The 22,275-nt window shown below is 39.6% G+C and overlaps 1 protein-coding gene and 1 pseudogene across 1 annotated transcript in view; one reads left to right on the forward strand and one right to left on the reverse strand.

Moving 5' to 3' along the window:
• Window positions 1-210: 210 nt before the first annotated feature.
• LOC117232954 (cytochrome b5-like) overlaps window positions 211-22,275 on the reverse strand; it is a 68,575-nt gene continuing 46,510 nt past the window's right edge. The window contains exon 2 of the mRNA XM_033492767.1: window positions 211-1,379. Coding sequence (XP_033348658.1) covers window positions 878-1,354 — 477 coding nt within the window. The 5' untranslated portion in view covers window positions 1,355-1,379 and the 3' untranslated portion in view covers window positions 211-877. The remainder of the gene's footprint in view (window positions 1,380-22,275) is intronic.
• The window catches only part of LOC117232953, a 45,909-nt pseudogene continuing 29,529 nt past the window's right edge, over window positions 5,896-22,275 (forward strand).

A 22,275-nucleotide genomic window follows, 5' to 3' on the forward strand; every position in this document is an offset into this window, starting at 1 on the left:
CGTAATATTGCTTTCAACATAGAATAGTAATGAGATTGTTGATTTATTGCTAGGCAAAGAATATTTATATTTTCATACGTTATATCATATAGCTTATTCAATATTTTATAATTTATATTCTATTTATAAATTATATTTTACAGTTTATATTTGAATTTCCTTTCGATCGAACGTAGGTAATATTTTTATCTTATACTAAATTCGACTGAATCCAGTTCAATGCCTGAAATAACAAGTTGAAAGTCATTCTACATTTAGAGTGTTTTGAACTATAATAAATGTATTTTTAAATCCTACGTTATAAACAGAAAGAATAGAAATTCGTAGAATTTATAACATTTAAACATTTCATCATCCACTACAATTATGCGACGCGATATTGATTTCGTAATAAATCTATTTCACAAATATAGCGATGAGCTTGTGCTTGTGCTTGTGCTTATATTCGCAGTTTAAGTATCAAAAGATGATAAAACATTAACATTAAAGATACGTTTCTTTCGTCGATTTAAGGAACGACTTCATAAAATTTCTTTATTCTATTACTGTAAAAAGAGAACGTAGGAACTTGATACACTTAATACAGATATTTAATGGCGTAATGCATAAAAGGACGGCAGCGCACGGAAAAATTCGTCGTAAGACTAAGAGTATCGGGAAAACTGAAATTAGCCTTGGTCTTTGATCTTTACGTCTAATCGCGTAATTATCGCGGTTTGCAATTCCAAAACCTTCATACTGTATAAGATTAATGTTGGGTCAAATTTCACAATTTCGAGATCTTCACACACACACACACACACAACACTATATATACTTATAACGTGTCTTTGAACAAAAATCATCTAACAAATAGAATATCAAACGTAATTATACATTAAAGTCCAGCGACTTTGACACCGTTGGATACACGAAAGATTCTTTCTTCGAGCGGAAGTTCACCAATGAGGTATCTCTCTAAGCTCTGCCTCGCCATAGAAGAGTGTCCAGTGCCAATGAACGGCAAAGTCGCGTCTCTGCCAGCGTATTCAAGAATCACGTCTGATCCACCAGGATGGTTCTTCAACAACTCTGTGCAATCGTAAACAAAATCGTGTATCACGATCCAACAATTGTTAGCAGTGTCATGCCACGCAACTTCGTCCAAGCTAATCATCCTCAGTTGTTGGTTTGGATGTTGGTTTTCGGTCTTGATACACGACGCCAAGTCTTCCTTAGATTTTTTCCATGGTTTCTTATTAGATTGTTCGGAAGACTCCTCGCATTCTTGGTTTTCCAAGTCAAGGAAATCGCCTTCTTGAGGTTTATTGTTCCTGAAATCCAGAGACTGGAAGGTTAGACCGAGGAGATCCATGCTTTTGGTCGCTGCGTTGCTACGTCTAAAAAGAAACACGATCGATGGCTCGCACCACTTCGTTATGTTCGAGAGAACTTAATGATAACTCACGATCATTGGCTGACGCAACATCGCAATAGAAATGAGCGTTAGATAGCTGAAGAGATTTCACGTATTTCAGATGCGAAGTTTTGTGAAATAACAATAACAAGAAAGTTTATGCGGTGGCAAATAAGACGCGATTAGGCCTCTCGTAAGGATGCAGATTAATTACACTCGAATTGAAATTGAAATAGCGATGACGACAAAGAATTTAAAGAATAAATTCCGGTTTGCTCAATTAATTTGCTTCTAATCGCCATCTATTTCTTATTCGAATAAATTAGAGTTTGAATAAGAAGAAATACAGATTTTTGTTGAAACGCGGCTCGGTTTTAAAGAAAATGCACCGCGTTTAATCTTGCACGAGATTAATCGTACGTGTTCCTTTGGCAGAATCCAGAGGTAGACTAGATACTAATTGTATATGACTCATGAACATTAATAAATTTCGGTAGGGTTAGAGGTTATCGAGTTTGTTTCTTCATGAATTCAGCGAAATCTCGCAAGAGATCCACAAATATTTTTCTTCTATTGAAGTATTTAATTTGAAATAATTAATAACTTGAAATTATACGAATTCGATGCAATTTGAAAAAATTCAATCCCCTAAAGACGAAGAGATTCTCTACGATCAATAAAATAAAGTTATGATGAAGAAAATGAAAGAAGTAAATGGAAGACTCAATGTGTCTGATAGAACATTTCTCGATAATCTCGTGAATTTGCTTAATTGTTTTAAAACGAAGATAAATCTTGTCACTTAAAAAATAATAAATTCAACGTTCGATACTTTCTCACTTGATGTAATTTCCATTTGATATTTCATATCGCACATGCAGTGAAGAATATCATTTTTTAAATTTAGTCGTAAAACTAGCGAGGCTTTTTTTATGGCTATGACTACAAAATAAACGATACACTTAGATTTACTATCTAACTGTTATCAGATTCATCGTCGAAAATCGATTTTTATTAAATTTACGATTGATCGAAAAATCAACAATAGTGATTACTTTCGTTCATGCTCCCGATTTTTCTCCATTCCCTTTAACTATTTACACGAGTTCTCACCTATGAGACACTGCACGCAGTACTGGACACTGCCTAGAAATCAATCGGGGGCAAGGGAAAATAATTCTATTACCGGTTGAAATCCGATGCATACAAGTTAGTTGTTCCCTGACTAGACTTTGCCTTGGCTATCCAATGGCGTAGCGATTCAATGTTCGTGATAAATTATGAATTTAATTATTTAATCAAACCATCTGATCTAATTAAGTTAATTTCTGATCCATTTTCGTATTTTTACGAATATTTTAAAACATGGATTAGTGGTCAAAAGTTCCGTAGAAATTAAGAATTTTAAAAAAAGTCACCTTAAAATTCAGTAATATTAGAAAATTCCTTCAGAAAAGATTTACGAAAAGAAAAGAGATGACTATTGATAAATGTAGCGTTTCAAAGAAATATCTGCCTCGAGCTCTGCTACTTTAGAAAATTATTTCGTTAGAAATTTATCGAAAGAAGATAAAGTGCTCGATAGCGCTTACTTTGTTATTTTAAAAAAATAATCGGTTTAGGTTTTTCTTTCCTTCTTATGAAATTATTTCGTTTGAAATTAATCGAAATACAGGAAACTACTATCGATAATTGTAATATTATTCGATAGGAATTTTAATTAATAATAAAATTAAAATAAATCTCGATATGGATACAATTGGGAAAATAATTTCAAATTTTTCACCTGTATTAGGAATCGACTTTTGAGTATACAAACGTGAATTTATTCTTGAGTTCTTACTTTCTCTTAGTGTCAACCGTTGCATTCAACTTTGCAGGAGAAAGTACATCAAAGTATCTTTATCAGCGAGAATTCTCACATTTCTTAGAGAAACACGTGAAATTATGTAATCCTCAAGAAATGTATTATATTTTTTTATACGTTTTTATCGAATACAAAGATTTGTCACTAAAATGTACATATGTTGCTACTGACTTCTTGCTCGTGAGATAAATCTGGTTCACATTTAGCTACGTCAATGATAGCGTGTAATCTGACAAGTTAGCGGTTATGCGATGGTAGAAATAGAAACACCATAAATTACGATACAGCTTTTTGAAGCGTAGATATATCGATGAATGATAGCTGATTTAGGAATGTAACGTTTTATTCTTATGCTTATTAACAACTAATTAACTATATTACAAATACATATGTAATTAGCTTCTCAGCTCCGTTAATTATCTATAATCTGATTTTTATTCGCTCATAAGAGGATAAGATTTTAATTCCCATGTTTCATTAGGATGATTATTATAAGAACATAGCACTGTGATAAATACAAAATAATAGTGATAAATATGTAAAAGATTATACCTTTTATAAGAAGAACGATTCACTTCGTAATGAAACAAATCGATAGCGACATTACGATTTATGATAATGTCAAACATAATCAATGTCGTAGATTTTAGTTATCTCGAACGATATTTTCTGTTGTAAATTAGCATACGTAACAACGACGAGATAAACTCCAAATTTTTAACTGTTTCCGTAAGATATAATATTCGAAATAAAAATTTACACCGATTCTACTACTAAATATGTATATTAATTGGACAACGATCGAATTACTTAACTATCGCAACAAACGCAATATTGAAAGCGTTTTTCGACAATAAGGATCAACCAATGTTTAAAATATTAAATATATTTCTATAGTGTATTAATATAGTTTACAATGTCATCTATGCATCTTAGAAAAACAAGCAGTGAGAGGGCGTAAAAAGGATGAGAAATGAGAAGAAACATGATAATAACTAAGGACAGAGTAAGAGAGAAATACAGTCGGTATTTCAGTTCGTGTAACAAAATTTATAGTATGATAATATTTATTATGTATCTCATGTGCACATTTAACTAAGGGTAACTTTCGATGGTAAAATTCGATATTCCAAAGAACATGATCGCCAATCACAGATGAGATGCAGTGCATACGAACACAACAACGGTGGATATCTATTCGAGCTTGGATTTAATGTCGATATTTAACTGTCCGTCGATACAGACGATGTTACCAGTCGCCCTGTGCTGACATCTTGCCAGCAGACGGCAAAATTTGTTTAACAACGATTAATAAACGATATTGTTTCTGAAGAATCCTGTACACTATAAATAAGAAAACAGAATCGTAGTATTCATAGATATTTACTTAAGGATAAAAAATCCTATGTCATTGATAAATTCAAACTTATAATTTAAGAAATAAAAGTGTTTCGTACTTTTCATAGCGAATGTAATTTTATCGTAAAATGAAACAATAAGCTACGGTCAACGAGCTCACGTGATCAAGATTCCAAGAATTTGTCTAATATTTAAATTGCTCGATCACGAAAAAGATATATTCGTAAATTTATCTGATGCATTGTTATACGGAAGATACGACAATGTGACGGATGAACCATTTCTCTTGTCGATAGTCGAATCTATTGAATTTTACGAAGCGTATTACAGAAGTAATTGCCTTCGATTTTCCAGTAAACGCTGCCACACCTCGATTTTCCATCCAGTGGTCACATATTGTATCCTACATTCGAAATATGTACTACATAGTTAGCTCGACATGCACGTAAATGTGTTCTGCCATCCCTCCTTATCCCATCTTCTTGTTTATATGTACTTTCGAGTACGGGACCTGATAGAAGTGAATTCGCTCGAGCCTGAAATTTAGTTCGATCACGTTCGAATTATCGTAACATCCCTCTCCGTAGCTTGTGGAAACCTGTAATGTTCGAAGGTTCTGTTCGCGTTTCTTTCTAATTTAAAACGTTTCGAAATAATTTGCTCTCCGTAACTCCGAAGCTCTGTCGCATGAAACTTCGTTGAAAGTTCGATTGCAAAAGTTTGCCACGACCATTCGGGCAACAATATTTTCTCGATTTCGGGAATGATATTTGAGCTTAAATAGAACGACGCTCTCCACATTGTGCTATTTCAAAAGATAAGCCGAAACAAATGGCAGGAGTTTAGATTAGAAATTTAGATCGGAAGACTGTCAGATTGCCTGAAACTCATATTTAACTATATATAAACTTGTGGAACTATTTTAATTTAAAATTTAAGCGCAACGAGACGAAACCTCGTTCTATTCAAATAACCGAACGAAATCTTTCACATCTTTTAAAAACAATTCATTCGTTGATATCACAGGCCAATTAATCAAACCAGAGAAACGCTAAGTGGCAGCTTTATCTAGTAAAAATAATCAAAAACCAGATTCGATTGATATAATGAAAATTCATCGGACAAACTCGCTCACCGTAGGATATCCCGCTCAAGACAGACGGCGCGAACGACGAATCGCGGCCATCGGTATCGAGCAGCGCATGTGTGCTACTCGAGCGGCCGACTCGAGGCGCCACGACGCCGGCGTCGCACGGCGTCGAGGGCAGCGCCGACGGCGATGTACGTTGAGGTGGATAGTCGCAATCATGCCACCACCCTGACGCACGTTCCCGTATCCACGGTGCGTGTACGTCGACGACGCAGAGGTGGAAAACCGAGCCGGAGCCTCCGCAATAAAACGAATCTCGCGGGGCATAGTATACCTGTTTTATTGCGGAACGACACGCGAGAACCGGAAGTGACAGGAAGTGTAGAAGAGTTGAGAACAAGAGAAGACAACTTTACAGCGACGACCAGCGTGACACGATCATCGTACAACGACCACGACGAGGATAGGCAGTGAACGATCGAAAAGGAAGAAGGACCAGGGTCAAGTAGAGCCAGAGACCGGTGCGCAACGGTGGAGAGTAACAGAGGAAGCAACGATCGACGCGTCCACGGTGGCCCATCGATGCCGGAGCGTCGAGACGCCACATCACGGCACGGTATATCGTCGTTTCCGATCTTCTCTATTTCGATCGCATCGTATTAACGGTTAAACTATGAGTATCGTGCACAAGTATACCGCGATATAGTATCGATGAAACGTGCGTCTGGTTGAATGCGTGTGCCTGTGCTGCTGCAGAGGGTTGCATGCGTGAATGCGGTGTGGCGCAGCTGCGAAAGTGCGCTTGACAAGTGCCGTGTGCGGGCCGGGGCGCACGTGTGCGGAAAAACGCACAACGTGTTTTTCCACGGAGCAGTGCGTAGTGCGCGATAGACGACTCGGCCGGAATCGTCCGCGGAAAACTGCACGTGCCGCTCGCGCGGATCGATCGATCGGAAGTGCGAACCCGAGAGAGCTTTAAAATTGGTGGTGTGTTCTGGGTGGAGCGTGTGCAACGTGAATTATGGCGAGAAAATATGAGGATAGTTGGTGAGAAGAATACGTTGAAAGGACTCTAGTTTAGCTTCTTTCTTCTCCCGATGGGTCACGGTGACACGAGCGCCTCACTCTCGCGCGCGCGAGCCGTGTGTTCTAGCCGTGTCCGCTCTATTTCCGTGTGTTTTCTTTAGTGATGCTTGCAGCTGCGCTTCGAATATGATTTTTCCCAAGTATTTTTGGGTCGCGAGTGCGTCGGTTTTCTTCTTTCACGGATCGATCCCGACTCGTCCATTCGCAGGATACCACTAGATGTAAGGATCTTCCTCGACTTGGTCACCGGTGACGCGATATTTCGAGGACTACCAATTCTGCTGCGTGATAATCTCAACTCCGAAATATTTATATCTGTTCTTACCTCGATATAGATCGAGTTTATCGATTTCTCGTTATCCATCGTCCATTAAGCGTATTATAGAATGTTCGGTGATTAATTTTAGCGTGCTTCTCTTTTCCATGATTTCTTGTTTTTACTAGAAAACATTCTGGATGCGCGCGATTACCTGCAGATTATTCCTTTCCAGGGACATTTATTACTCGTCTATTATTTATTACTGCAACAAAACTTACAATATCAGAGCGCGTAACGTAAGTTCGCAAGATTCTAAGGAATCCTCAAGCCTCGTGGACGTTACCGACGATTCCTCAGGTGCTTCTGTTCCCGCGTAACGACCGCGTGATAGCCGTGACACTATATACATACATAGAACATCGGTATAATCATCAGTGGGTGACACGAGACAAAGATCACGGATACGCACGACGACGACGATGCGATTCGCAGCCACGGTGCGGTCGGACGCGTCCGCAGGTGCAAGAGGCATGCGTGGAACGAGGGCGTCGCACGTTCGCTTAGATTTGGCCTGTAATATTTTTCGCCGACTAAACGCCGATCGAGGCGGTCGCATCGAACCGAAATGGAAGAATTAACTGGGTGGAAGTCGATGGATTTTTGGGCGAAGAAGGCGGTCGATCGTCTCGAAGTTGGCACTCGAACGAGCATTTCGAGGGAAAAACGATCCTCTAGGAGGAGTTATTTTAATAATGAGGGTATACCGGCGCTTTGTGGCCTCTCTTTTCTTTTTCTCGTGACCGCGCCGGCGAGCGTGAGAGCATCATCGGGGAACGCGTAATTATTTCTCGTTGTTGCGTGCAACAATAGGCACACCGAAGGGGGATCGATTAATTGATTTCTGTTATATAAAAAAGCGGGAGGACACGAGCGAGGATTGGACGGTCCGCGTTCTACATAGACTCCGTAGCTTTCGATCAGCTCTCTTCGTCCATTCTTCGACGCACAAAGAAGAAGATAAAAAAAATAGACAACGTTACAGTCGGAGTCTCGTAGGATCGTTGACACGGGGGAATGTATTCTAATAAATTCAAGGAAGCCTAGTTTCTGTAAGGGGGAGGAAAGCGACTGACCGACATTGATGAGTGCAGCATCAAAAATGCAGTCCTATGCACCGGCTATAGACGCGTCCATGCTGTTTCATCGATCGATCGAAATCTTTGTTCACCCAGTCGTTTAGATCTCATTGCATGTTCCCGTAGCAAGCAAAGCACCCCCCATTTCGTAACTTTTACTACGACTTCAACTCAACGACGTGCAAGTTATTACGTTTACTTGTTGTCAAGATTCTTCTGTTATCAAATCGAAAGACAGATTGTTGAGTGTTTTCGTAGTTGCTTGTAAATTTCTTTGAATTCATTCTGAAGAAGAATATTCCATTTAAGAGGGAACATGATTGCGCGCCGAATGTGATCGTTAATGTTTCTACTTTTGGTAGAATGAAAAAATCTATCACTGAGTTTTCTAAGATTTTCGTTAACTTATATTCTCCGGATTTCATTGAGAAGGCGAGTGAACGAAACATTCCAAGTTTCTCGTAAATTTCCTCGAATTTCACTCTATGCAAGGATGTTCTACGAATAGGAAACACGTGTGCTAGATATAATTGTTGATATTTCTCGTTACGCGTTCATTCAAAGTTGGATCATCTAAATATATCAAACACGTAAATTCTCCCATGAATTAGTAATCATACAAATCTGAATGAACACTCATGCCATGATACTTTACCGCCGTTTACAGCCTCTATTTACCGGCTCTCAGAAATTTTCTTTCGAATCACTCGTGCAAGCTCCTACGTATACAAGTATACACGATACATCAACAAACGTTAATTAGCAATATAGCGTATTCGTTTCGTACACGTGAATCTCGCTGGGATTCAGAGCCCATACCGTATCAATCGCGTTCGCCGATGCTATTTCTAAATATCATTAATTTTTATCTACACGCTCCGGTACACGTGTTCGACAAGGCGGCTGGTTAATCGGAAATACGAACAGCTCGACTGCCTCGCACTCATCGACGAATTAAACCACCCAGACATCAAAGATATAAATTCTTCTTGAACCAAACCTATCGTAAATTCCTCTTGCGAATTCAATTAACATATTCTATAGCTACTCTTTGGTATTCACGAACCAGGGTTAACCCTTTCACTCTCGATATATATTACGTGTACGCAACGTTATCTGTACTTTAGTACGTTCTCGATCAATAGAATGTCCTTATTTGACATCTCTTAGATCATTCGACAAAATTTGTTTTTATTATCAATAATCGCTAAAACATAATTTTCCTCGGAAGCTAAATAAGTATTGGACCGTGAAAGGGTTAAGGGATGACCCGGTTAACAGGTTAATCCAGGAATCAGTACTGTACGTCCTCGAAAGCATCGAGTCAGACCCGAATCTGTATTTCGGCAAATCGTCGCCGATTTTCCGCGAGCGGCGCGAGAAACTCCTACTATTTATAAATGGTTTGAACCCGGTCGCATTGGCGAACCTCTGGTCCGCTCGAGCTGCCGCCTCGTGGGCCGCCGCCGGTGTGGGGAACAATTCGCCACCCCATGGTAAAAATAGAAGCTCCTAGCCAGCTAGCCGAGAAGCTCGAGGCTAGAGCTCGAGCACGAGCACCGCTCTAGCGTGTTGCTAGAGCGGACGGACGTTGGGCGGGTGCGGTGAATCGTGTCTAGCCAGCGGTCGCGAACGGTTAAACGTCGACGTCGCGACGACACCGGGTTTCCGGGCCCCCGTTGATCATGCTGACGCGTACCATCGCGATTACCATCACATCAACGACTATCGCTCCTACCAAGACTTAACAACACGAAGTAAATCGCGATCGGACACGAAGGCAACGGTGACGTTACCGATGATCATCTCGATCCCTAGAAGCTTGTCCTGTACGTCGTAAAAAAAGAGAAAGAGAAATAGAGAAGAAATAGAGAGAGAAGAAGGTGCGAGTGTGTGCTTCAACCGGCTAATCGCTCGTTCTTCTGCGTTCTATCGTTTTCTGCTATAGTGTACCGCGTGCGTAGTTTCGTTCGGTGGATCCACGAAACGAAAGGATAGAGGTGAATCGGCCGTCGAGTCCAACGAGGAATCGCTCTATATTCCCTGGCCGAACGGCACTGCTCCTCGCGAAACTCTGCTCGTCGTGAAGTCTAGTGAATATTTTAAGACCGACAAGAGGCCGCATGTAGGAAGAGGCGGCGCGGGCTGATTCACTGGCCATCGTGTTCGCACGTAGGAGGACCAGGGAGACCAGGCGGTACAGAATGCCGCTGTTCTTCTTCTTCTTCTCTTCATCTACTACTTGCACGTAGACTAACGCGACCAGCAACTAATCTAGAGAGGAACCAAGCTCCAACTGTTCCTCTAATCGGACGAGCTTTCGCGCCTTCGTTTTAACAACTGACCGAGCGACATACGAACACAGAACATAGGATAGGAGCGAGCTAAAGCTGAGGTGGAACAAGAGAGATAGAGGCAGAGGGGAGGAGAGCAACGAGAGAAAGAGTGGAACAGAGATAGACTGTGTAGCAGAGGGAGAGCGAGTGAGAGAGGGTCACATTCCGAGCGGATCACGGATGCTTATAGAAGCGTTGCGTAACGGCGTCAGACGGACGGCGAAACCGCGGCTGCTGTTCAGCCGTCGAGTTTCGACAAGTTCGACGAAAAACCTGCTGCATCCTCTCCTGGTATTAAGACTGCCCATCGAATGCCTGGAGACGGATACTACTACGTTGATATTCGGGAAAACTCGAAAGTGTATCGTCGATTGTGCCGTTCGCGCAGTGCCGACTGACCACAGGTGATCGGATCTAGATGGAACGTTGATCGGAATCGTCGATTTTGGGGCGAATTAGCAGAAGAGAAAACGCTCTCTCTCTCTCCCTTTCCTTTTATCGATTGTCGCGGATTCGTGGCGCGTGGCGCGAAATCAGCTGCTGACTCGATAGGGAATCTGAGCCGCGTTTAAACTGGCTGCTTACGGTGGCGAGTGCGTGCGAATGGCTGCGTGTGCGTGCGAGTCGAGCGCGTGTTAGGCTCGAAGGATAATCGGCGATCGATTAGCGGAATCGCCAGAACCCTGTCGATCGATAGTGGTGAGAAACGTAGGGATGAGGAGAAGAAGGAAGTGCAAGGAATAAGAAATCGACGAAAGTATCGAACGTGTAAAACGACGCACGGTGCTACGAAGGAAATCGTACGGGTGTATCGATTCTCCTTGTGTCCTCAAGTGTTTCAAGGCCACGGGAAGCCGGTCGAAGCCGTTTCGCAGGGGAGTCACGAGATCGTCTTTGTGAACTGTGATCGTAGTTCGTATTGCCGAGACTCGAGGTTTTGCGGCGATGATGTTCCTTTCAGGTCCGTTGCTGTCCGACCAACGGCAACTAAAATTAACCCGTGTCGAATCCTAGAGCGTTCTCGTCTAGCCTCGCTTCGGGCTGAATTTCGTATTTATAGATCGTACACAAAGAAGAGAAAAACCGTATCCTTGACATCCAAATAACCAACCGGTCGATCATTGATCGATAACGCGTGACCATGCTGGTTCAGAGAAATTTACCCTAATCTCGTCGTTAGAGCATAGTAGCGCTCGAGTCTCGTCGATTCTTCGAATCGTTCTTTAAGACGACCCCGCGCTCCCGTGCGAAGACATTGGACATAATCGCGTACGCGAGTTTTCACGTGGCTAAGTAAAATAGTTGACGCGATCAGTGTTTCTCGTCGACGACTTGGAGTGATCAACAAAGGGTTGTTCGTGTGATCTTGCAGAGGTCCGTTGGTGGTACGCGTAAAACGAGAAGAACCGTGGAGGTGGAAGGAAGGAAGGATGACGGAGCAACGTTCAGCAGGGAGACGAGGCGCGTGCGATTTTTGGTAACGGATCAGCGCGACGACACTAACGAAGACGACGAAGACGAAGACGACGATAAGGAGCACGACAACCACAACGATTACGACTACGACCACAATCACGACGAGGAAGAAAAAGAAAAAGGCAAAGATTACGACGTGGGTGGTGGGGAAACAAGTTGGTGGTGGAGGAGGAGGAGGTGGTGGAAGACTAGAAAGTGGTGTTAAGAGATGCAGCAACAGCCAGCGCCAAACGGGGTGGCAGGTGGTGCTGAATTGCCTCAAACAGGTGGCATAAGCACTGCCCAACCTGGAGCGACAGGTACCGCCACGGCGGCGTCTAATCGTGCCCAGGTTAACGGTGGCAGATTCGATTTCGACGATGGCGGCACCTACTGCGGCGGTTGGGAAGATGGAAAAGCTCATGGACACGGCGTATGTACGGGACCCAAGGGCCAAGGTGCATACTCTGGTAGCTGGCACTTTGGTTTCGAGGTCTCCGGTGTCTACACCTGGCCTAGGTGAGACCAGACCTTCGGATTCTTATTAATTTTTGGCATGCTTTCAATTTGCTCTATTCGCCCCTTGCCTCGCTTACTAGCGCCGCTTTTCTCGACTCTCTCCGGCGAATTTTGATCGGGTTTCTTATTTTTTTTCGAGAATCCTGAGTTATTCCGTTAGGATGTTGATATACGGGCTCTTTCTGTTCTTTTTCTTTTTTTTTTTTTTTTTTATCAAAATGCGTCGATGTAAAATAAACGCAAGGACAATCATTAAAATGCAACTTATATGTGAAAATCATTTCTTAGTGGTTTATAGTTAAACATTAATAATGTGGATTACATTAAAATTCCGATAAAACGGATCTTTTGGAAACTTCGTTTAAGATACTACAAAGACATCGCAACTCTTGAAATTCTGGCCTTCAACGATTTAAAACCACAAATGCCCTCTCTGTTCGTTACGGATTAAAATTGATCTTCTCGGTTAAACCAATCTCCGTGTACATTGTTACTATCCAGATCGTAAACCGTCTTCAATTAGTGGAACGATGTCAAATCAAAGGCATCATGAATTTAATTAATAAAAACGTTATTCATCTTCAATTTATCTAGAACAATCTTTACCTCATGTTCTAATTGCCTTTCCATTAACTACAAAAACAGACATTAGATTTGCTTGCTGTCACTCGTCTTTCTATTTTGAAGATTCTCGGTGAATAATAAACACTTGAAACAGGCATCCGTGTAAATGAAACTGGTTCAGGCTCGTTAGTTCTTGCTGGAGCGTGCATGCCCGAGTATTTCGGGGATACACCGGCACAGCATCGATATCTCGATCGCGGTCGAATGCTTTCAAACTCGGTTCTCTTGTCTCGAAAGCTAAATCTCCTCGACTCGCAAGAGGACTAAAATAATTACTCTCGATAGAACAAACACGGTCCAAACTTGAAACGATCGATTATATTCGATCAAATTTCATCCAACTCATCTACCATTTCGTCGTACGTGAATGATATAACTATCGTTTTCTTAAATATAGACAGCCCGTAATATAGGATTAGGTAGTGGAAGCTTCTCTATCAAAAGCAAAAGCAGAGCTTTCACGGGTTACATACATCGCTAGAAGCAGAAAGAACCCGTAAACCTCATCTTCTGAATCCTAAAGACGACACAGATCCAGATAAACGACCACGAAACGGATGAAGGTTTTCGCTCAAAGAGGAAACGTGCACATCTTTAACGAGCACATTGAAACGTTATAATTGAGATGACCAGAGTTGATATTTGAGTGATGAGGATTTGGTCTCGTTGTTATGTGGAAAAGCAACTCTGAACGTTATGACGTATTCACAATACAATAATCACCTAATAGTAACCATAAATGTCACAATAACGATGTTTCCATTTATCAGTCGCACTATCAATGCATTTTTGTGGAAAGAAAGCGTGAACCGATTTCGACTAGCAGACGTCATCGAATAGAGAGATGATAAATTCGTACATTTAGCCTGGCCGTACGGCATTTAGCTGATTTTACTCTATCTTTGGGAACCGTCTCTAACGGCGTGAATTCGAGATAAACGAGAGACCTTGACACGTATCTCGGTATATACCTGGGGCAGGGCGGGAATCTCCCGATCCTGAAAGTAGGTCATCGAGTGCAAGGACAACGAGTCCGGGTCAGTGGGATCCGAGCGGTTAGGACCTAGTTCACGGACGCGGCAAACAATCGTTTCGCCAAATTTCCAGGACTTTCAGCCAACGGCTCTGACAGGGGGGAAATAATCCTCGGTTCATCATAGAAGCTTATTTTCTTTCGTTTTTCAATGGTATTCCTGTTCAATCGCCTCTTGAGAGATTTTTCGATTGTGTTCAATGGTACAAGTGCATTTCTTCTTCAAATGAGATCAATGTATATAGAATATAATAATATATAACGTTTGTATTTATCGAAAGGATTTTTGCAACGACGTATAGCAATATGAAGATTACATTTATGGTAATAAAAATGCCAAAATATATAAGCCGTGTATGATATGCAAAACTATAATATATTCGTTCTGGTATTTCGAAGATAAAATAAATCTCTGTCTAGTTTCGCCTAGAGAAGAAAAATAAAAAATAATTATCTTTGCGGTCAGTAAAGCGGTTAACTTTACCTATAGTTTGCTCAAATAACAAACAATGCTACCATATGTATCACTTTCACAGTCTAATATTCTTCTAGAGAAGATCTGATTTTTGACAAGGCAAAAATTTGATGAAATGAAATATAATCACTAGATACATTTCGCTCGTTCTTATATCAAAGGCATTTTTCTTTTTTGCCTCATTCGTAAATAAATAAAAAAAAAGACGGTGTAATAAGCTTCTGTGATAAAAATTGTGGAAACATTTCTCTCGGTGATTCTTTTCCACGGGACCGCGTAACGTTGTAAGTTGCGCGACTATATTTGAGCCGTCGATCGTTCCGGAAGAAATTTTGTCACGCAGCTTTAAATAGTCCAGTGCAACGAGAGCTCGTAAATATAAGTGTTATTAACATCGGCTGACACACGCACGTTTCAACGTATAGGGGAATTGACCCACATTTTTATGTATTTTTAGTACGACGGTGTTCATCAATGGGAACACTCGGGATTAGGCCGAAACGAAAAGAATCGCCGCGAATTCGAAATTACTATATTTAGAGTGTTTCGCGGGACTTGGAACAATCCTGAATTCGTCACCCTGTCAAAAACCATAAATAATTCGTAGATCCTTGAAGCATTCGGTAGCCACGGTTCGACTATTCGGATAATAGGTCACGTTGATGCATCGAAACTTGGATTGTCCAAGAATATACCAATATTATCGAATGTCAGTTATTGGGACATCTGAACCATCCTAAACATCCAGATACCAAAACTGTCTGTTCGTCTCTGTGTATTCAAATTCCATGTTACAGATCCTATTGCAAATTTTCTTTTGCCTCGAGAGAAACGAAGGTTTCCTGCTAACGGTTTTAAATTAGGTCGGTTCCATTTACTTTAGTTACATATTCGCAGTTTACTAATAATGAAAAATTTCTATCTACACTTTTGACAGCGATAACTTATACCATAATTCTTCGAATTTTGGCTTCGATATTAGCGAAGTTGGAGTACCCATCGAAGAATTCGTGACCTCCTTAAACGGTGGTAGATAAGCACGACGTTTTCGTGCGTTTTATGCGTATCGATTAACCAACCACGTTAACCAGTCATGTTACAATTACGAGAACACGTTGTGGATTCCGTGACCTCACGTAACAGAAAAATGTCATTCGAAAGGTCTGGGTTTGATCGTATCGCGAATCAAAGTCACGCACGTCGAACAAGTTTCTAATTGAGATATAACAACACGTTTTCGTCCCTTGATCGATTTTGTCTTCGTCTTTTCGTTTATTTTAAACTACCAAATTATCTTGCATGATCATTGAAATAATATAAAACAGAAAAAGAGAAAAACGAAAGAAGGGTCGCTTCAAAATTTCGAATTACATAAATTAATATCGTGACAGATGTATACATAGAGTATCAATTCCAAGATCCAATTCGCAATAATGAGGATCATAGAATAATTAAAATAGAAAATGATCGTTCCACTTTAATCGTTAATTACACTGACTAAACCTTATCGGATGGCTATCGTGCATGTGTTTAACAGTTCAAACAAGGTCATTCTATAATTGTAATGAGCAATTAGAGGGTATTAAAGATCTTCCAGCGTGACTGTGGTCGTTTCTTCTTTTAATACTCTCGCCACGTTTCGGTGTTGGTTCCTCTCGATCAGAGTGCGTCGCTGGCGACGTTGAAAGGGTGGAAATACCGTGGAAAGAAAATAGAAAGAGGAAAAAAGGAGAAGGGACAAAGATGGGGAACTTGTGTTTCTCGCGACCACGTATCTGGGCCGAGAGATTCCGTCGTTTCGTTTCCGTCTAAATTGGAGCAAGGTCTTCGTCAAGTCACGTTTTCCTAGGGATGCCCGACAAATTACGATGCTGCCTTTCGTTGATGACGAACTCGAGACCACAAATGACGTGGAACCATTTTTCGGCAATTATCTCTGTCATTGGTCATAATAAAGTGGAAAACTTTATTCGTTTATATTTTTGGTGGAAATAGATAGCATGCTTGTGAGTCATCGGATAACTCTTGAAATTAAGAAGAAATATTGTTTCGTTGATAAGGTGGATGACTGTACTAAGTTTATGTTACGATATTTCTATATTCAACAAGATTTCTGAAAAAGGATTCAATAAGATAAAATGATGGGTCAAGTAAATGACGTCAGAGGTTTTAGTTCCAGTTGTTTGAAAATAAAAAATTCAAATTATTCGCAGGAAAATGTTGCAACTTCATTCATATGGCGAATATCAACGACTTGTCCATTTTTCGTTTCTCCTAAGCGGCCGTCTTCGATATTCGATATCAACACGATTTTCAATCTTCGTCCGCTGTTAATTAAAATGAGCTCTGGAGCTGTGTGCAAGCGACACTGGTGCGTGAATATTGTCGCGAATGTCGAACCGTAATTTCCGAATAATCTCTAGCAAGCAATGTCGCCAAAAGTCCACATTATAGAAAAAAGAAAAGAACGGTTAATAAACCTAAACGTAAAGATATATAAGTTACAAACATATACAAGTTACCTAACAAATATACTAGAATAATAAGATAATAAAATAAAATAAATTTTAGTTTAGGTTTTATTCGACTAATTTTATTTATAAAAATAAGAATTTACATAAACAACCGTAGTATCAAGGATAAAGAACCAAAGATAACAGAAACTGATTTTTAACAATGAGTAATCGTGATTCTTTTTATATGAAAAGCTATCTATGTCAAATAAATATTTATGAAAAACGTATATCTTTTCCGTGAAAAGAACAAAGTACATTTGTTGCAACGTATTTTTTATATATACAGAACTGTATATGTGTTAGCGACAAAACCAACAAAGAATTTGGTCTTTCTTCGCATGGCGCAATATCGAGGAAGAGAAAGATTCTTCATTGCAACTTCGAATGAAACATAAAAAGGAAAATCGCTCCTTCAGATCGAAGCATCTGTTTCTTTTTCCCTTCAGAAGTCGAGGAGGATCCACTCGTGCGAAACATATTCGTCTTTGAGCACCGAGTATTTGTTGTATGGAAAAGCGTACGAGTATTCGAATTTGAACGCGATAAAAGCTGCTGAAAAGACCAAAGAGCATTTCGATAACGAGTTCCTTTCGTATCGATTGTATGCTGGAAGCTGACTAGCAAAATCTGATTTGTTCCATATAATTCCTGTTACTTTTATTGATCAGATTTATAAAAGATACGCAAACCAACAGTCTATAATCTATAAAAAACACAACAGTTCATACATTCATATATTTCAAATAGGTGACTTCGTATCAATCATTTAACACGAAGGATAGAACATGCGTCAAGATAATCCAGATGAAAACTATCGGAAAAATATACGATGTAAACAAAAAAAGATTTATCCATATATTCAAATCGTTAAAAAAAGCATATATATTAGTAAATGTGTATAATTAAAAAAAAGAGTTAGTAATTTTTAAATTTTCAGAAATCATTTGTTCTGAATCTATAAAATTTCCATAAAATATTAGGAATCTTTTAGTAATTCTCATAATTTTAGTGTCAATAAAATTAACAATTTTTATATATTCCAAATTCTCTAAATAGCAATCTCCATGACACAAAATTGTATTAAAGAGATCTTGTTCACCCTTCGACGAGCCTTATCTCTCCGAAAGAAACTTCCCTTTCAATACAAAGCAGTAAGAAACACGAGACAAATCCAATTAGCAAAACAGTTTGAATCACGAAGAGCAACAAGTCCGGAAAGTGTCTTTGATTACTGTGGTGCATCGAGGCTAAGGGGCGAAACGCAAGCGACTGATTTTCTGAGAACATCTTATATCGTATTATCACTCGTCAACAATATTGAATTTCAGTGGATCGGTTTACGAAGGCCAGTGGCAGAATGGGAAACGCCACGGTCTGGGCATGGAGACCCGTGGACGGTGGATTTATCGCGGCGAATGGTCTCAAGGATTCAAGGGTCGATACGGTGTCAGACAATCGACCACGTCCACGGCGAGGTACGAGGGCACGTGGGCGAGTGGACTTCAGGATGGATACGGTTCAGAGACCTACGCGGACAGCGGTGAGTTCTACTTTAATCGTGCTTTTATATTGAAAGAACGCTGGTTTCTCGCTCCTTTTACGTGCATTTTGTGCATCGTACGTGGGCGGAGATATCGAGTGTGGTATATTAAAAAAGGCTGAATGGAATGCGTTGTTTATATAGATCATTTCTTATTGTAATTTTTCTGTGGTACTTTATGCCGCGAAGCATGCTATTTTAAAAACAATTTAACGAAGGCTTGATAAATATTTGAGAGATAAATAATTAATGTAAGGGGGACTCATTATTTTAATGGGATTATTAATAATGGAATGAAGAACGAATAGAGTAGCATTACATCGCAAGTGCAAAGTTTGAAAATTATAATTTGAAAAAAATAAAAGTCTAGAAAATTAATTACAATTTCTGTACAAAGTTGTACATTTTTCGAGCATGGAGGAGGCAGCGAATTATTCGTTGTCTGACTCGATACGAATAGAATCTCCTGCCGCTTGAAAGAAGTTCAGGCGAAATGCAAAATAATACGAACCATTGGAGAACGCGGTAGGGAAGGTTGACGCGTAATAGGAACGAAATAAAGCTGTCAGAAACAGATCAAAGGATACGGCGTATCCTGGGTGTCGAAGCAACTCGTGGAAATCTGTGTCAACTCCAAGTGACAAGCCACGTGTCCGGGATTGATCTCGACGCGGATTAATCGACTCGAAGCTGTCGATTCCTCGACGAACTTTGATCCCACTTAACCGATGAGAACCGCCATTCGAATTTTTTGCGTTTAATCCTGTAGTTATTAATAAGTACTTTAATTACTAATCTGTCTGCTAGAGACGTAGTCTCTTTTTCGCACGAAATTTGGAACACTGCCAATTTGGCAGTATAGCCAACACGACCATCTTTATGACTAGCTTTTCCATTGCTTTAATAATCAATAAACATAGATATTCGTTCGATTTCGTATCAAATAATTTGATATTTCATTTATTAATCTAAATTCGCGAAGAAAATCTTTGAGATTGAAGACAAATTTCCTATGGATATTTTATACCGTCCTTTTGCTAGATGAGCGATTTATCTAAAAAATTGTCAGTTTTGAAATATTTACAGAAGTTGTTTCTATATATCAAAAAATCGAACTGTGTATTAGGATAGCAATGTTATAATTATATAATAAAATATTATAGCATTTATTATATATATGTAACTCACACTACACAAGGATCTTACGTGTTTCTTAATTAATAAGGAATTTTCCTTAATTACGTCACTCTTTTATCAAAAGATGATAATGTGAAATAAATCACAACGATATTAAGATTATTATAACGATTTAAGTTCTTAATGAAGTTGTGCATGCTTGATGAAAGACAGTAATTTCATGGGATAGAAATAAATAAGTAAACGTTCGCATTAATTAACGTCGCGTGTCGACGAGTTGCGTGCGATGACAGTGCGTGTCGCGTTACCAGCTATATATCTGGAATCCTATAATTCTAACCTTTGAAGGTATTTCCTTTCGTGGGCGTCGTGCGGTTAGTCGATGTTTTAAAGTCACGTGCTAACGAAATCGGACATAAACCTCCACTAATTCAACAAACACCCGACCTACAATTAATCCAAACTATTCATTCGAAGTCGAATTTGTTCCGTTTATCTAGGGAAATGAAATAAGTAACAAGGTTTTGGAGATGAAAAATACATGTTTTAGATTTTAGATGATTTCTGTCCTGCCCGAGGAATGAAAGAATACATGTGTCATTGATTCCTAAATTAATCTGTGATGGCACACTATATGCATCATATGCATAAAACTTTGCTTTAATCTTTACGTAATATCGTCTATTACTTCGTTTCAGTAACGTATTTCCCCAGATAGCTTTTTTAAAATATGTTTTTAATACTAGCTGATAATAAAAATTTCTTTTAGAAACCTGTGTTATTGGCTGTTTTTATCAGTAATGCGTCACCGACTTCAAACAGATTAAGCCTTATATTCCATCTCTATGCTTTCTTTCATACGTCATTGCGTCGATTAATCTCGTGATACGAGTATCTTTTCACAAAAGAATCGTAATTTCAATGCGACTCTGATCCCTCGAGGGGAAATCGGGATTTCCATTCGCTCGACTTGTCAATCGAAATTTCTCCGGTGTCCCCGAGGCAATTTTAACCTTATTCCTAAACCAGGGTGAGAAAACAGCAAACAGCATGGCATGATGTCTGAGAAAAGACACGAAAGCAACGTGAAAACGGTGCGAAGTCACAGCTGAAATAAAAATCAGAGTTCCTTACCGCGTTTCCGTCGGGTTTATTTAATATCCATCGTGTAGCATTTCTGCGATCCATGGAAATGCAAAGTGACGGTCGGTGGTCCACAACGGCTCGTAAAGCAACTTTTAGATTGGCCGCGATAAAATCGTGTGACTCACACTCCAACTATTTTCCCTGGCCGTTGTAGCATTTCGAGCGAGTCCACGGATCGACCCCGATTCGCGTACGCACACGTACGGAAAACACTGCCGTGACTCTAGAAAAGAAAAAGAAATAAATCCAGGCGATCTATGGCTGTAGGAAAGACGAGCGTCGTCGACGATGTGGATATGAGCTAGCGAATGGGAAGGAAAAAGTGTCAGAGGGATAGCGTGTCATCGATTTTATGTAACCTATGTTAGTGAAACGTGAAATTTGGACGTTCACCTCTCGAGTATAATATATGGCTCGCTAGGAGAGCCGATAGTGCGTTTTTTACCTTGTATCGATAAAATGTCAAGTCGTCGTTTGGTCGTATAACGTATCGTATAAGGAAGTGTTGTTACAAAGTTTCGGGTTAGGTTCGCTGTGTTAATAGAAAATAGAGGTTCAAAGGAAATGATTAAGTAACTAAACAAAGTACAAAATTTAAAAAATGAAATGACAAATAGACTCTAGATGTTTATACAAGTTTATAGCTTTATGAGTAACTTCGATAACAAAAAAAAGTTTCACCCTGTAAATCGATATTTTGTGTATTTTTGTGTATCATGTACTTTCTGTACATTCTTGCGGCCAAAAATTTCCGATAAATACATAAACATCCGTAGTCTAATTATAAGTCACGGTGAATCATATTCACCCAACATCGATGAAAATTTATCCTTGAAAAACGTTGAATTCGACACTCTAATTTATTTTTATACACTTTGAAGACATTAAATAGACACGTATGAAATATTTTTGTCAATTTGGTATTCTATAAGGTAATATCGGCAATATTATACTTTTTATATAAACCTGTTTTTAATATTAAACTTTTATTCGATAAAATAACACTTCGTAGAAAAGTATTTAATACTTGTTCTAAATAATCGATAGGAACCACGCATAATATATCCACACTTCAATCGAAATAGAATAGAACCATGTTAAGTATTATTTTGGTCGACCTCGTGTTCGGAACGAATAAAAGCTGCTATAGAAAGGATTTGGACAAATCGATACCACCAAGCAACTCCCCGTGCCAATGATTTCATCGTTTTAGAATCTCCAGACTTGGAAACGACGAAAACAATCTTCCCTTCGATGATCATTTTCTTCCTTTTAATCGCTCCACGGAGATAGCTTCGTTA

The sequence above is a fragment of the Bombus vosnesenskii genome, unplaced genomic scaffold (assembly GCF_011952255.1).
Source record: "Bombus vosnesenskii isolate JDL3184/JDL3185 unplaced genomic scaffold, Bvos_JDL3184-5_v1.1 scf7180000013294, whole genome shotgun sequence".
NCBI lineage: Eukaryota > Metazoa > Arthropoda > Insecta > Hymenoptera > Apidae > Bombus > Bombus vosnesenskii.